This window comes from Syngnathoides biaculeatus, chromosome 17 (genome assembly GCF_019802595.1).
Source record: "Syngnathoides biaculeatus isolate LvHL_M chromosome 17, ASM1980259v1, whole genome shotgun sequence".
Classification (NCBI taxonomy): Eukaryota; Metazoa; Chordata; class Actinopteri; order Syngnathiformes; family Syngnathidae; genus Syngnathoides; species Syngnathoides biaculeatus.
The window spans coordinates 749,894-766,283 of record NC_084656.1 but is presented as its reverse complement, the minus strand read 5'-3'; the positions used below and the strand labels follow the sequence as shown (position 1 = coordinate 766,283).

The window sequence follows — 16,390 nt, the reverse complement described above, 5'->3', positions numbered from 1 at the left end:
TCGCGAAGTTGTAGATCCACCAGGAGATGGCAGGCGAAACGCTGAGCTGGAGAAGTTTGGAGGAGAGGAGTTCAGGGATGATGGTGTTAAATGCAGAGCTGAAGTCCACAAACAGGATCCTCGCATAGGTACCCTAGCTGTCAAGATGTTCAAGGATGAAGTGCAGATCCATGTTGACTGCATCATCCGCAGACATGTGAGCTCGATAGGCAAACTGCAGTGGGTCCAGTTGGGGACTTGTGACACTCTTAAAGTGGTCCAACTCAAGGCATTCAAAGGACTTCATGACCACAGATGTTAAGGGAACAGGCCTGTAGTCATGAAGACCTGAGACTGCTGCTTTTTTGGGGACAGGTATAGAGCTTGTGCACGTGACGACACCGTTTTCACGGCGCCATATTGCCAGTCAAACAGAGATGCTCGACATTGTGGGAGATATTGAACCAGAGGAGAATATTTACAATACCCACGACCTGTTGTGCTGCTGGTTGTCACAACAGATGAGACAGTTATTCAAAGAGATCATTCTATTGAATACCAGCTGAAAAGACCAAAAAATATCGATGGATTTCAGCAATTAAACATGATGAATGGTACCTAACCAAAACACACACACACACACACACAAACACCTGTGTAGTGAGCACTTCATTTCAGGTTGGAATTATTCTGAATCTCAAATTACAAAGTATTTATAATGCCAAATTTGAGAACAATGCGTATTTAAAAAAAAAAAAAAAGTGTCGCAGAAAGGTTTAGAGGTGTGTGTGCTCGTGTGAAAATATGCTGAAATATGCTTCATTGTGGAGAAGCCGACTCTCCATCCTCTTTATTTTTCCAAATTATAGTTAATGAATGCAGTTTAAAACCAGGGGTCATTTATTTAAATATTGGCATTTACACGACCTCCAAAACCTATGTATTAGATCCAACAAGGTCCAAGTAGAAAGGCTGACTTAAACTTTCTCCTCGGCCCAGACTAACTTTGCTTTCCTGGCTAAAAACGAGACACATTTGTGATCAAACCGTTGCTGTTGAAGAAGCATCGAAGGTGAGTAACTGGATATTCTTGTACAACCTACACAACTTGTACAACGAGGACCGTAAGGACAACTCAACCTGCAACTACTGGAGTACTGACTTTGTTTGACTGCTTCTATTTTGACTTTTGAGTTTAACATAGATTAGGTTGAATGTGAATTGTGTACCTTCTGTGCTGACTTTATTTGATAGGTTTTTTTTTTTTTTACTATCTGCAGCCCGACAAGGAACACAATATTGTGAGACATTTAGGCTGATCCCAAGCCAGGATAAAAGGCGGAGGGTTGCGTCAGGAAGGGCATCCGGCATAAAACTGTGCCAAACATATATGAGCGTTCAACAAACGAATTCCATAACAGATAGTTCGTGGCAAGGGCTAAATACGCTGGCCTCGGCAATGTTAATCTGCAAGGCGTAGGTAGAAATTCAGACAATGTACGTCAAAGCCAAAAAAGAGGAGAAAAGCGGCTTAATCGGCAGAAGATGAATGCACAGAAACACCAGCTGTGTGTAGGGACTTTGAATGTTGGGACTATGACAGGAAAAGATAACGAGTTAGTTGACATGATGATTAGGAGAAAGGTTAATATATTGTGCCTCCAAGAGAGCAAGTGGAAAGGGAGTAAGGCTAGAAGTATAGGAGCAGGGTTTAAATTATTTTATCGTGCAGTAGATGGGAATAGAAATTGAGTAGGGGTTATTTTAAAGGAAGAGCTCTCTAAGAATGTCTTGGAGGTGAAAAGAGTATCAGATTGACTGATGAGGATGAAATTTGAAATTGAGGGTATTATGTGTAATGTGATTAGAGGCTATGCCCCACAGGTAGGATGTGACCTCGAGTTGAAAGAGAAATTCTGGAAGGAACTAGACAAAGTAGTCCTGAGCATCCCAGAGAGAAAGAGAGTTGTGATTGGTGCAGATTCCAATGGACATGTTGGCGAAGGAAACAGGGGTGATGAAGAAGTGATGGGTAAGTACGGCATCCAGCAAAGGAACTGGTGGTGGACTTCGCAAAAAGGATGCAATTGGCAGTGGTGAACACTTATTTCCAGAAGAGACAGGAACACAGAGTGACCTACTAGAGGGGCGGAAGAAGCCCGCAGGTGGATTATATTTTGTGCAGAGGATGTAATTTGAAGGAGGTTACTGACTGTAGGGTAGTCCTGGGGGAGAGTGTATCTCGACAGCATAGGATGATGGTGTGGAGGATGATTCTGGTAGCGGGTAGGAAGATTATGAAGCCAAAGGTAGAGCAGAGAATAAGGTGGTGGAAGTTGAGAAAGGAAGAGTGTTGTGTGGCCTTTCGGAATGAGGTGAGACAGATGCTAGAAGGACAGGAAGAGCTCCCAGAAGTCTGGAATACTACTGCCAAGGTTTTCAGAGAGGCGCATGCGCAAGTTCGGTGTTGTGGAGAAATATGGTGGGGTGGAGAAATTTGTTAGAATAGTACAGGACATGTATGACGGCAGCAGAACAGCGGTGAGATGTGCCGTAGGTGTGTCAGAAGAATTTAAGGTGAAACTGGGACTCCATCAGGGATCCGCTCTGAGCCCCTTCTTGTTTATAGTAGTAATGGATAGGCTGACAGATGAGGTTAGACAGGAATCCCCTTGGATTATGATGTTTGCAGATGATATTGTGATCTGCAGTGAAAGAAGGGAGCAGGCGGAGGAACAATTAGAAAGATGGAGGCACGCACTGGAAAGGAGAGAAATGAAGATTAGCCAGAGTAAAAAAAGAGTATATGTGCATGAATGAGAGGGGTGGTGGGGCAGGGTTCATACTCAGTCTGACCAAAAAAATTTAAGGGCTTTTTAGGGGCATTCTTAGGGGCTGACACGAAAAATTTAGGGCCGACACGGAAAAATTTTAGGCCCGACATGAAAATTTTAGGGCCATCGTGGGAAACCTAGAGTAAGGAAAAAAGACTCACCCAATGTTGCCATCGGCTGTTCTTGGTTCATCAAAGGCTCCAGTACCTCAGTACCTGTGACCTTGATCACCTGTCGCCCCTTGTGGTAGTTCTCAGTGATATGACCATTGTCAATGTCTTCACATAATTACTTCACATAACAGTCTACAGAAAAACAGATTCTAACTCCAATTGCAACTATATACACATATTTATAAATGTCTTCTACCGATGTCTGTCTCAGCACCCCTACTCTAGCGCCTTGAGCCTACCCAGTGCCTCCTCTATTTGTTGCTCCAGAGGTGCCACAGTGGCTCTCTTGTCCTTTGCTCTGCCTCTGAGTGCATTGGCCTCGGTGATATACCTCAGATTCCTCTTTTCTTCTGCCTTCTCACACAGCCTGTCAGCCTTCTCAATAAGCATAGATATGTCAGTCTCTATTCTGGCTTTTTTAGCTTTGAGGCTGTCTATCTCTGCCTTAGCTGCCTTCCTCTTCTCTGCCTGTTTCAATGCATCCTTCTTTTTTTCCTCCTCTAGATGCTGGACGTAAATACTTCTGGCAGAAGACACAGCGACCAACAGCTCCCTTGTGATAGGCACCATGTCAGGCCTTCCATATTGCTGGACCACCTCCACTATTTGCCTCTGAGCAATCAGTGACTCCTTGCTTAGGATGTCCTCGGTGACCTCCTTGTTTGTGGAGATGCCTCTTTCCACAGATGCCTGTCCATGGGACAGGAGCAGCAGCTGCTTTATGACGCCCCATAGCTCCTGGAACTGCTGGCTTTCCTGCTGATGCAGAGTGAAGTGGAAGAGCGTGTCCAGCGTGTCCTTAGATATGTTGAAGTCAGAGAAAGCGACCCTAATCTCCTCATCTTCTTGGATCTTTTCACTCAGTCAGGAAAACTGGAACAGAATCCTGTCGCAATTGCTTTCCTCCACCCTTCTGTGATCCACCATGATGTTTAAGGTTTTTTGGAGTTTTTTGTTGTTGTTCTCATTTTCATCTTTCATGGCAACCTGCCGAGGGTCCATCCAACTTAGTAGGCAGACTAAACTGTATATGATTGGGGGCCTTCTCCAGCAACTTTTCCATCATGTTTACCAGGAAGGTTTGGCAGCTCATTCCAAATTCCTGCTTTACACGGTCTGTTGCAATGCCACATTTCAGAAGCATTCTCTCAGCAGCAAAGCCTATGTCTACTTTCGATAAATCCACCCAGTGTGACTTGTCACCCACATTAATCTTGACAAGGCTGGTGAGGGAGGCTGCCTTTTCTTTAAGGACTTCAGGCTTGATGAACATTTCAATCAAGAGTATTGATGAGGGTGCCCATCTCCTTTGCGATGAAGGGAAGTATTGGCTTGTCAGTCTGGTACAATTTCAGGAATGGTTCCACGAGCCTGGTACAATTTCAGGAATGGTTGCACCAGCCTGGCGCACATGAGAAAGAAGTGAAGCTTGGCAACAAAGACGGGATCCTGTGCTTCTTTCCGAACAACAGTGAAGGAGCTGTTGGTTGGGCAGGTCACCTTCTTGGTCCTTGCTGCCTCGCAATAATCTCGCATGTGTGGCATCAGGGTCTCTGCCACATTAATGTTTTGAAGCCATCTGTGCTTGCAGAACATGAGAGGGAGAGTGTCAGATCCAGTGACTTGTTTAAAGTCCTCGTGCCTGGCAGGTGCATCGCGAAACAAGTTGTAGAGGCTGGACAGTAAATCTTCCACCCCCCATCCAGCTGCCTCGCAACCGATTCGAAATGCGTTATGGATGATGTGTAGACCGCAGCTTCCAGTCTGCAGGATACGGCGGGTGGTCATCCTTTCTATTTGTTCTTGAATAGATTTGTACAGCTTCCAATAAACATTGGGGCCATCCATCGAGAGCTGGAGCAGCTTTTGGTGACCGTCACACACGATAGGGTCCAGATGCTCATGAAGATCAGTTGCTGCTGAATGTCCCAGGAATTCAGAGGTGAGGTAGCAAGTGCGGAGCCGGTCATCAATCCACAATTGCACATGAATGTCTAGCTGCTTCTCTTGCATCTCATGATTTAGAGACTCATCAAAGAGGAGGACATACTCTGATTCAGCCTTCACTTTCTGCCTCAGTAGAGATGAAAAGTGGGCAGCGATGCCAAATGTAGCCAGGTACGAAGTCTTCCTTACCCCACAGTGGTAGTTTTTAGCAATGTCACTGTCTGGAAACATGACTGCAAACACTTTCGAATTATTTTCACAAGATTTGTAACTGTAATGGCTGCAGATCACTTTTAAAGTCCACACGATCTTTGCCTTTAACGAGTCTGTCTTTGTGTATTGAACTACGTTCATAAAGCCTGACTTCTGTCTGGTTGAAGTCGATGACAGGACAACTATAAATGCGCATGCACTGCCAATACCACTGCCTGAAGTTGATGCTTCACGATCTTGATATTTTAGAAACAGATTCGTACCAACGGAAGATGAGAGAGTCTTTGCCAAATCAGCATGTCTCCTGTTTTTCCGGTGTGACTCCAGCGCTTTGACGCTCATCTTTCCAAGCTGGTAAGTCTGCTTGCACAGATGGCAGTAAAACATGTGCCGATCTTTTGGATCTCGACGAACCCAGCTCCCAAAGTCCTTACTTTCAACCCAAGCATCTTGAAAAATGCACTTCCCCATGATACAAGTTCAATCGATGAAAGAACTACGCTACGTCGAAGACGAAGTGAAATGCCTACTCACGGAAACGAACAATGGAATATCGACGACAAGATAACGACTAGTTGTGAACACGGTGACTTCCGTTGACAATTTCCGGCAGACAGATCGCTATTTTTTTTCAAAAAAAAAGATAAAATTTTTTTAGGGGAGAATTTTGGCGGTCGAGGTCCTCCCTATGATTTTTTTTTTAATTTAAGACCTTTTTAGTTTAGTTTTCACAGATTTTTAAGGACTTTTAGGGGCCCCTAAATGCACCTTCGAAAATTTTGGGGTTTTTAGGGACTTTTAGGGTCGCGTGCGAACCCTGTGGGGGAAGAGTAAGGCTCCAGGGAGAAGAGATAGCGAGGGTGGACGACTTCAAATACTTGGCGTCCACAATAAAGAGCAATGGTGAGTGTGGTAAGGAAGTGAAGAAACGGGTCCAAGCAGAGTGGGACAGTTGGCGGAAGGTGTCTGGTGTTCTATGTGACAGAAGAGTCACCACTAGGATGAAGGGCAAAGTTTATAAAACAGTGGTGAGGCAGGCCATGATGTACGGATTAGAGACGGTGGCACTGAAGAAACAACAGGAAGCAGAACATGAGGTAGCAGAAATGAAGATGTTGAGGTTCTCGCTTGGAGTGACCTGGTTGGATAAGATTAGAAATGAGCTCATTGGAGACAACGTTAGAGAGAGCAGACTTCGATGGTTTCGACATGTCCAGAGGCCAGAGAGTGTGTATATTGACAGAAGGGTGCTGAGGGTGGAGCTACCAGGCAAAAGAGCGAGAGGGAGACCAATGATGAATGTTGTGAGGGAGAACACGAAGACTGTGGGTGATAGAGAGGAAGATGCACGAAATAGCCTTAGATGGAAAAAGATGACACGCTGTGGCGACCCCTAACCCGGACAAGCCGAAAGGAAAAGAACAAGATTGATATTTATATTGAATACTACCTGAAAAGATCGATGGATTCCAGCAAAGGTTAATTAATGTGTAGCCTGTTGCAGAAGCCATCACTTGTTAGCTTAACTCCGGTGAATAAAGCAAGTACTTTACCGATTCTGGTGAAAAGAGACGACGCTTACCACTAATTAGACAATGTGAGAAAGTCCTTTCGTGGTCGCCAGTGTTAACCATTCCTGCTCTGGTGGGCTGACCGTGATCGGGAGACGCAGGGAAGATGTCTTCTCTGGGGTCGTGGTTGCCCTCCTTGGGGTCAACTCCCTTCTTGCGTCTCAGCTCCAGAGCTCAATGGCGGGAGTTGTAAAATCACAGAGCATTGACTTGCTGTTATACTCGATTTTATTTTTGCACGGATTTTCGGGTTGTCTCCAACTGACTTAAAATTGAACAATGCTTTGATTTAACGTAAATCTGTCTATGTAAACAAAAGTCATGTTTTTTTATGACGTAGGTGCATGAGCTCTATAATGGTGCAACGTTTTAAGCAGGTTGGTACTTCACACAGTTGTAGAGACCTGATGAAGACATCCACACAGACAATATCCGTGAATTCATCTAGATCGCGTGCTGAATTTTCAAATACACTCCATTCTGTGTCTTCAAAGCAGCTTTGAAGTTGTAATTTTGCCTCGTTGGTCCAGTTTTCAACTGATTTTACTAAAGGCTTCGCACATTTAAATGCTTATCTGTATGTAGGTATTAAGTTCAGCAAGCAGTTATCAGAGGAGCCAATGGGTGGGCAGGGGATTGCACGATTGGGATTTTTAATGGATGCGTAACAGTGGTCTAGAGTAGGGGTGCTCAATGTGTCGATTGCGAGGCAGTTTTGGTCGACCACGAGACGGTATGCCCAAAAAAAAAAAAAAAAAAAAAAAAAAGATGTCAGCCAGAGGTCTTTTTTTTGGGGGGTGGGGGGAGAGCACACGGAACGTTCTCTAACAACGACCTGCTGCTCGGCCACACACTCTCCTGTCAAGTTAACACTGCGCCACTCCGCTCTTAAAGGGGTACACTGATAATTACAAACTTTACAGTACATACACAACCCATCAATGTGGTTTTAATGACAGCGTCCTTATTTTGCCGCCCACCACCGGTGCTTTAGTTAGCAACAAAGTCCAGGCAACGTAGAGCAAAGACGAGCTGGACAGGCTGCTTATGTTTACTTTTGAGAACAATGGGAAAAGTAAAAAAAGAAATGCTGTTGTTTTTAGATGTCATGAATGTCGGAGAATGTGAATAATATAAGAAAAAGTGGTGAAACTGGATGAGATGTTCTCTTTTTTGAGTAAGAAAGGTCTGGTCTGAAGCCAAAGTAGAAAGTGCAGGATGAGATGGTGTGTAATGTTAAAATTTCACCTTGGCACAGTCTGATCAAAGATGAAAGCATAGGCAATACTAGTGCACAAAAAGCTAAATCTGTATTTTAAGTATAGTAGGCAACATAACATTAACAAAACTGTTTGGGAGCATCATACAGCTTTCGACATGCATTGCTAAAGATATTCTGCAAGGAATAATTCAGTTTTCCACCAAGAAAAAAAGATGAGGATATCATTGTGGATATAAAAAAAAAAATGAAACAAAGTTGGAGCGACCTTTAAAATTTATCATTCATAGTTGACTTGGTTTGGTGAGCAAGTCATTTTTTTGTTTGTTGACATTTTCATTATAAGTTTGCAAAAACACACAAAATTCTTCTTAAAAATATTCTTACGGGAATGTAAATGGCGTAATCTGAATCTTTTCATCGTAATTCAATGCCAATGGATGACACTGATCTGACCACAGTGCAGCCCCCCACCCCCCCCCCAGTCAATCGCAATTGACACATTGAGCACCTATGATATATACAGTATTATAAATTTATAATATATAGATAATAAATAGTAAGAGATAATAAAACACTGGATTGTGTTAGAGTATAGTTAGTTCATTCGGAGACTTCTGTTGGAGGCACTCCCAATTTTTGTATGTGTTTGTGTGTATGTCTTTATTCGTGTTTCTTTTCTGGTGGGGAGAATGACATGAATATACACCAACACTGTGGGGACAAAAACCTGGTCACCATGGTTCGAGCCCCTCCAATGAATGGAAAATGATATTCCAATATGCCTGGTGAAGTTACAGGAGAATCTCCTGCATGGCCCTATTTTCTAACTTTGTGTGTCCTCTATAGCAATCCCGGAGGATGAGCCTGGTATTGCAATGTGTAGGAACTCCTCAATGGTTCCCCACTGGAATTTGTGTGTGCTCTATAGCAATCCTGGAGACTGAACCTGGTATTATAGTATATGAAGTCTGTCACCAGCAAACTAGATTTTCAGTGTTTAATCTTTTTATGTTGAATGACATGATGGACTTCAATTCCATTTGAATGTTTATTCTTTTATTTCATTTTTGAGTATTTATTCAATCAATTAGTGGACATTTTCAGTTGAGAACGCCTGTTTTCACGGTGAGTGTATTAATTTTGGGAAAAATACAAATGCAAAAAGTCACCCCCACTCGGCACCGTTTTGACACTTAAATCCCAATATCTCATGAACAGATTAAGTTAGAAAATTGAAATTTCATTGACACATTATACGTGACAAGTGGTATGAATTTCAAATGTGTGTGACCCTCCGAAGTAGGAAAGGTCACCCCAACTTGGCCCTATTTTTGCGTGTAATTCCCAATATCTCATGAACACATTGAACAAGAGGGCTGACATTGGAGACAATGCATCGACACATCATGGGCGATGAGTGTTCCAAATTGCAAACGCGATTGACCTTCTGAGTGTGAAAGGTCACCCCCACTAGGCCCTACTTTGACGTGTAATTCCCAGTAGCTCATGAACGGATTGAGCAAGATGGCTGAAATTTGAGACTGCACATCGGCACATCATGCACAGCAAGTGTGTCGATTTTTGAACTCATGCGACTTTCCTGCAATCTTTCCAAGATGGTGCCTACCATTATGGTAGCCCTTGACACGTCGTACCTGGTACTGTTTATGTTTGTATGTTTTTCAGGCGACGTTACCATGGGGAGGAAAACACGAGTGGATTGCGCCAACTGTATTTAAAGAAGAAAATGGGAGAAAAAAGTGGTGGTCACCGGTGCTCAGGACAGGAGAGGACTTTGTGCAAGACTTGCTTGACATATGTTTCCATTATCATGTTTTACACCTTGTTAATAGTTGACTGCCCTCAAAAATCCATGTAAAGACTAATATTAACCAAATACTTGAGTAAGTACTGTAAGTAAGTGCCATCATTTTTCTCAACACTTGATTCACAAGTTCATTAACATCAGGAATTAAACAATTTTGGCCACATGAGTAGGTGTTAAATACATTCCAACACAGCAGAAATTGCCTCGACTAAGCATGCTGTCTGATATTCTAAGTTTGGGAAATGCTCCCTACTCATGTCAGGGATTGTTTCAGTTGTCTTTGTCAACTGCTGCTCATTGTTTCTCAAATGGTCAAATAAAATTAAATAAATGAATGAAAATGGTCAATGGGTCGTCAACTTCAAATTCAAACAATTTCACATTCACAGTTTATTGCTTTTTAGTTTTTTTATGCTTTGAGAAAATGTGTCATACATTACGTCAGCACTGGGAGCAGAAAACTGTTCTGTTTCTTTGTGTTGAATGTTATCTGCAGAGTGAAATGTTTACTGACCCACTCAATCTGAAGAGCATTTCGGTAGCTGCCAAAAAGAGATGCCTGACTCTTGAGGAAGGCACGAGCCACACCATCGCCTGGGGTTGTTAAAAACTTCTTCAGACGACTTTTTAGAGATGAAACCTAATGAAGCAAAGTAAGTAAAATGATTACAACAAATCTAGTTGACTATGAAGGTCCGTTGTTCAAAGGTAATCTGATTTGATTCTGAATCAGAGATTGGATTGATTTTTAAAAAGGGGGATTCTGATAATGAATGAGATCATGTTGTCCAACCTTGGCACAAATAGGAATGAAATATGTATTGTTCAAAACTATTCTGCAGGACTGGGCTAACTTGGATCTCATTACATGTCTCTAGAATTGTGTGAAATACCAACCTGCTTCAAATGCTCCATCCTCCCATTCCATAAGTAACCTACAATCTCAGGTCTAAATCACTACAGGCCTGTTGCTTTGACATCTGTTTTCATGAAGTCCTTTGAACACCTCATGCTGGACCACTCAATAGTGTCGGAGATCGCGAGCTGGACAACTTTGTGTTGAGCAGGACACAGCGGGTGAGGCTGTGGAACACCACTTCATCCATATGCACCATTAGCACCGGGGTACCTCAAGGCCTCTGCCCACTGCTCTTCTCGCTCTATATGAATGACTGCACCTCAAGACACCCAGCTGTCAAACCCCTGAAGTTCACAGATTACACGACAGTCATCGGGCTATTCAGACAGCGACAAGTCTGCGTATCGAGAGGAAGGCCGGAGCCTTGGTGTGGCCAACACAACCTGGAGCTGAATACACTAAAGACCACAGAAATGATTATGGAGTACGGGAGGCATCCTTCACCACAGATGCCACTTACATTGTCCAACTGTTTTGTGTCAATCATTGTGACCTTCAAGTTTCTGGGAATTAGTTTCACAGTTACTTTAAACTGCATAGACTCCTTGAAGTCTTGACACCCTCTGCATAATGGTCACTGCACTGGACTATCGCTCTAGTGGGAATTATAACTGCTCTAAATGCGAGAAGACTGCATCCTTTGTACAACTTTTCACAGCTTGAGTTTAAAAAAAAGCTTCCTGTCAATTGACTATTGACTGTTTTAGGACTCAACAGGTATGTCGTACTAGGGCAGGTCCAACTACTTGAGGCAAATTCCTAATTAGTTGTTTACATACTTGGCCACTAAGGTTGATTCTGATTCAATATTCTGACAATTCTAATCCGGTGGGCAGATTCAGTGTGGATTTCAGGAACATAATGTGATTTTACAGGAATTTCTCAAGTATAATGTGTCCTGAAGTATAATGTGTACCCCCCCAAGTTGACCTAACAATTCAGGAAAACCCTTCTACCAAAGTAGAATGTGCACCACCAATTTGCTGCAACCCTTACGCTCCACCAATAATAGTAATCATTGTTCATGTGCTGATGTAGCGATAATATATAAACTCAGGACAGGCCACAGGACACGCTTCTCCAGTTCCCTGTAATTGTCAGAAGAGAATCCCTCATCCAATTAAACGAAATGCTCAATGATGGCATAACATTGAGACAGGCTCTCGATGGACAGGTGGAGCTCCCGGAAGAATGCACTGCTACAGCCAAGGTAATCAGAGAGAAAGGCAGGAGAGTACTTGGTGTGCCTTCTGGTATAAAAGGCGAGAAGGAGATTTGGTAGTGGAACCCCAAAATACAGAAAGTCATACAAGGAAAGAGATTCGCGGAAAAGAAGTGGGAAACTGAGATGACTGAGGAGAAGTGAAAGGAATACATTGAGATGCAATGTAGGGCAAAGGTAGAGGTGGCGAAGGCTAAACAAAAGGCATATGATGACAAGTACACAGGGTTGGACACGAGAGAACGAGAAAAGGATCTCTACAGGTTGGCCAGACAGAGAGATAGAGATGGGAAGGATGTGCAGCAAGTAAGGGTGATTAAGGATAGAAACGGAAATATGTTGAGTGGTGCAAGTAGTGTGCTAAACAGATGGAAGAATACTTAGTGAAGTAGATGAAAGAAAATGCAGCCCTACGGGGGGCACAAATCAGTGCAATCTGTAGGCCGGTTCCAAACCCAGATGGGTAAGTACGGCATCCAGGAAAGGAACTATGAGGGACAGATGGTGGTGGACTTTGCAAAAAGGAAAGAGATGGCTGTAGTGAAGACTTATTTCCAGAAGAGGGAGGAACATAGAGTGACCAACAAGAGCGGAGGTATAGGAACGCAGGTGGATTATATTTTGTGCAGACGATATAATCTGAAGGAGGTTACTGACTGTAAAGTAGTTGTAGGGGAGAGTGTTGCTCGACAGCATAGGATGGTGGGATGTAGGATAACTCTTGTGGTGGGTAGGAAGATTAAGAAGATAAAGGTAGAGCAGAGAAACAGGTGGTGGAAGCTGAGAAAGGAAGAATGTTTTGCAGCCTTTTGGAAAGAGGTGAGACAGGCTTTCAATAGACAGCAGAAGCTCCCGGAAGACTGGACCACTACAGCCAAGGTGATCAGAGAGACAGGCAGGAAAGTACTTGGTGTGTCTTCTGGTAGGAAAGGGGAGAAGGAGACTTGGTGGTGGAATCCCAAAATACAGGAAGTCATACAAGGAAAGAGATTAGCAAAGAGGAAGTGGGACACAGAGGACTGAGGAAAGGTGAAAGGAGTACATTGAGATGCGACGTAGGGCAAAGGTAGAGGTGGTCAAGGCTAAACAAGAGGCATATTACGACATGTACACCAGGTTGGACACGAAAGAAGGAGAAAAGGATCTCTACAGGTTGGCCAGACAGAGGGATAGAGATGGAAAGGATGTGCAGAAGGTTAGGGTGATTAAGGATAGAGATGGAAATGTGTTGACTGGTGCCGGTAGTGTGCTAAATAGATGGAAAGAATACTTTGAGAAGTTGATGAATGAAGAAAATGAGAGAGAAGGAAGAGTTGAAGAGGCAAGTGCGAAGGACCAGGAAGTGGCAATGATTACTCTGGGGGAAGTCAGAAAGGCAATACAAAGGATAAAAAATGGAAAGGCAGTTGGTCCTGATGACATACCGGTGGAGGTGTGGAAACACTTTGGAGAGATGGCTGTGGAGTTTTTGACGAACATATTTAACAGAATACTAGCAGGCGAAAAGATGCCTTAAGAATGGAGGAAAAGTATACTAGTTCCCATTAAGAACAAAAGTGATGTTCAGAGCTATGGGAATTATAGAGGAATAAAGTTGATGAGCCACACAATGAAGTTATGGGAAAGAGTAGTGGAGGCTAGACTCAGAACAGCCCATCACAGCACAGAACATCTGCGAGCTAGAATATGGTTTCATGCCGAGAAAGAGTACCACAGATGCATTATTTGCCTTGAGGATGCAAGTGGAAAAGTACAGAGAAGATCAGAAGGAGCTACATTGTGTCTTTGTGGATCTAGAGAAAGCCAGAGTACCAAGAGAGGAACTGTACTGCATGCATAAGTCTGGTGTGGCAGAGAAATTTGTTAGAATATTACAGGACATGTATGATGGGAGCAGAACAATGGTGTGACAGAAGAATTTAAGGTGGAGGTGGGACGGCATCACGGATCAGCTCTGAGCCCCTTCCTGTTTGCAGTGGTAATGGATAGGCTGACAGACCAGGTTAGACTGGAATCCCCTTGGACCATGATGTTCGCAGATGATATTGTGATATGGAGTGAAAGAAGGGAGTAGGCAAAGGAACAATTAGAAAGATGAAGACGTGTACTGGAAAGGAGAAGAATGAAGATTAGCCAAAGTAAAACAGAATATATGTGAGTGAATGAGAGGGGTGGAGGGAGAAGAGTGAGGCTACAGGGAGAAGAAATACCACGGGTGGACAACTTCAGACACTTAGGGTCAACAATACAGAGCAATGGTGAGTGTGGTAAGGAAGTGAAGAAACGGGTCCAAGCAGGTTGGAACAGCTGGAGGAAGGTGTCTGGTGTGTTATGTGACAAAAGAGTCTCTGCTAGGATGAAGGCCAAAGTTTATAAAACAGTGTTGAGGTCAGACATGATGTATGGATTAGAGACGGTGGCACTGAAGAAACAATAGAAAGCAGAACTGGAGGTAGCAGAAATAGGATTAGAAATGAGCTGATTAGAGGGACAGCCAAAGTTGGATGTTTTGGAGACAAGGTTCCAGAGAGAAGACTTTGATGGTTTGGACATGTTCAGAGGCAAGAGAGTGAGTATATTGGTAGAAGGGTGCTGAGGATGGAGCTGCCAGACAAAAGAGCGAGTGGAAGACCAAAGAGAATGTTGATGGATGTGGTGAGGGAAGACATGAGGGCAGTTGGGTAAGAGAGGAAGATGCACAAGATAGGCGAAGATGGAAAAAGATGTGGCAACCCCGAACGGGACAACCAAAAGGAAAAGAAGTTGATGAATGAAGAAAATGAGGGCGAAGGAAGAGTAGAAGAGGCAAGTGTGATAGACCAGGAAGTAGCAATGATGGTTGGTCCTGATGACATACCGGTGGAGGGATGGAAGCAATTTGGAGAGGTGGCTGTGGATTTTTTGACCAACTTATTCAACACAATACTAGCAGGTGAGAAGATGCCTGAAGAATGGAGGAAAAGTGTGCTCGTTCCTATTTTTAAGAACAAAGGTGATGTTCAGAGCTGTGGAAACTATAGAGGAAGAAAGTTGATGAGCCATACCGTGAACTTATGGGAAAGAGTAGTGGAGGCTTGACTCAGGACAGAAGTACGTATTAGCGAGCAAAAGTATGGTTTCATGCATAGAAAGAGTACCACAGATGCATTATTTGCCTTGAAGACGCTAATGGAAAAGTACAGAGATGGTCAGAAGGAGCTACATTGTGTCTTTGTGGTTCTAGAGAAAGCCTATGACAGAGTACCAAGAGAGTAACTGTGGTACTGCATGCGTAAGACTGGTATGGCAGCCTTCGGCACGTTCTCCCAAGTACTGTTTGTGTTTTTGTGTTTTTCGGGCGTCTCAGACTCAATTACACAAGGGAGGACTTTCTAACTATAAGAGAGTCTTCTCCGGACTTTTTTTTTGGTCAACCCTCGCCAATTTGCTGAATCATTTCAGCGAGCCGCCTGAAAGGAAGAATGTTGTGCGGCCTTCCGGAAAGAGGTGAGACAGGCTCTCGATGGACAACCGAAGCTCCCGGAAGACTGGACGACGACAGCCAAGGTGATCAGAGAGACAGGCAGGAGAGTACTTGGTGTGTCATCTGGTAGGAAAGGGGAGAAGGAGACTTGGTGGTGGAACCCCATAATACAGGGAGTCATACAAGGAAAGAGATTAGCGAAGAAGAAGTGGGATACTGAGAGGACTGAGGAGAGGCGAAAGGAGTACATCGAGATGCGACGTAGGCCAAAGGTAGAGGTGGCAAAGGCTAAACAAGAGGCATATGAAGACATGTACACCAGGTTGGACACGAAAGAAGGAGAAAAGGATCTCTACAGGTTGGCCAGACAGAGGGATAGAGATGGGAAGGATGTGCAGAAGGTTAGGGTGATTAAGGATAGAGATGGAAATGTGTTGACTGGTGCCGGTAGTGTGCTAAATAGATGGAAAGAATACTTTGAGAAGTTGATGAATGAAGAAAATGAGAGAGAAGTAAGAGTTGAAGAGGCAAGAGTGAAGGACCAGGAAGTGGAAATGATTACTAAGGGGGAAGTCAGAAAGGCACTACAAAGGATGAAAAATGGAAAGGCAGTTGGTCCTGATGACATACCGGGAGAGGTATGGAAGCAATTTGGAGAGATGGCTGTGGAGTTTTTGACCAACTTATTCAACAGAATACTCGCGGGCGAAAAGATGCCTGAAGAATGGAGGAAAAGTGTTCGCGTTCCCATTTTTAAGAACAAAGGGGATGTTCAGAGCTGTGGGAACTATAGAGGAATAAAGTTGATGAGCCACACAATGAAGTTATGGGAAAGAGTAGTGGAGGCTAGACTCAGGACAGAAGTAAGTATCTGCGAGCAACAGTATGGTTTCATGCCTAGAAAGAGTACCACAGATGCATTATTTGCCTTGAGGATGAGGATTGAGTGGAAAAGTACAAAGGTCAGAAGGAGCTACACTGTGTCTTTGTGGATCTAGAGAAAGCCTATGACAGAGTAC

At 43.6% G+C, this 16,390-nt stretch overlaps 1 protein-coding gene across 1 annotated transcript in view; it reads right to left on the bottom strand.

Moving 5' to 3' along the window:
* Positions 1-16,390, bottom strand: part of LOC133515260 (DENN domain-containing protein 1A-like) — a 186,180-nt gene that overhangs the window by 62,171 nt on the left and 107,619 nt on the right. The window contains 1 exon segment of the mRNA XM_061847627.1: positions 10,282-10,407. Coding sequence (XP_061703611.1) covers positions 10,282-10,407 — 126 coding nt within the window.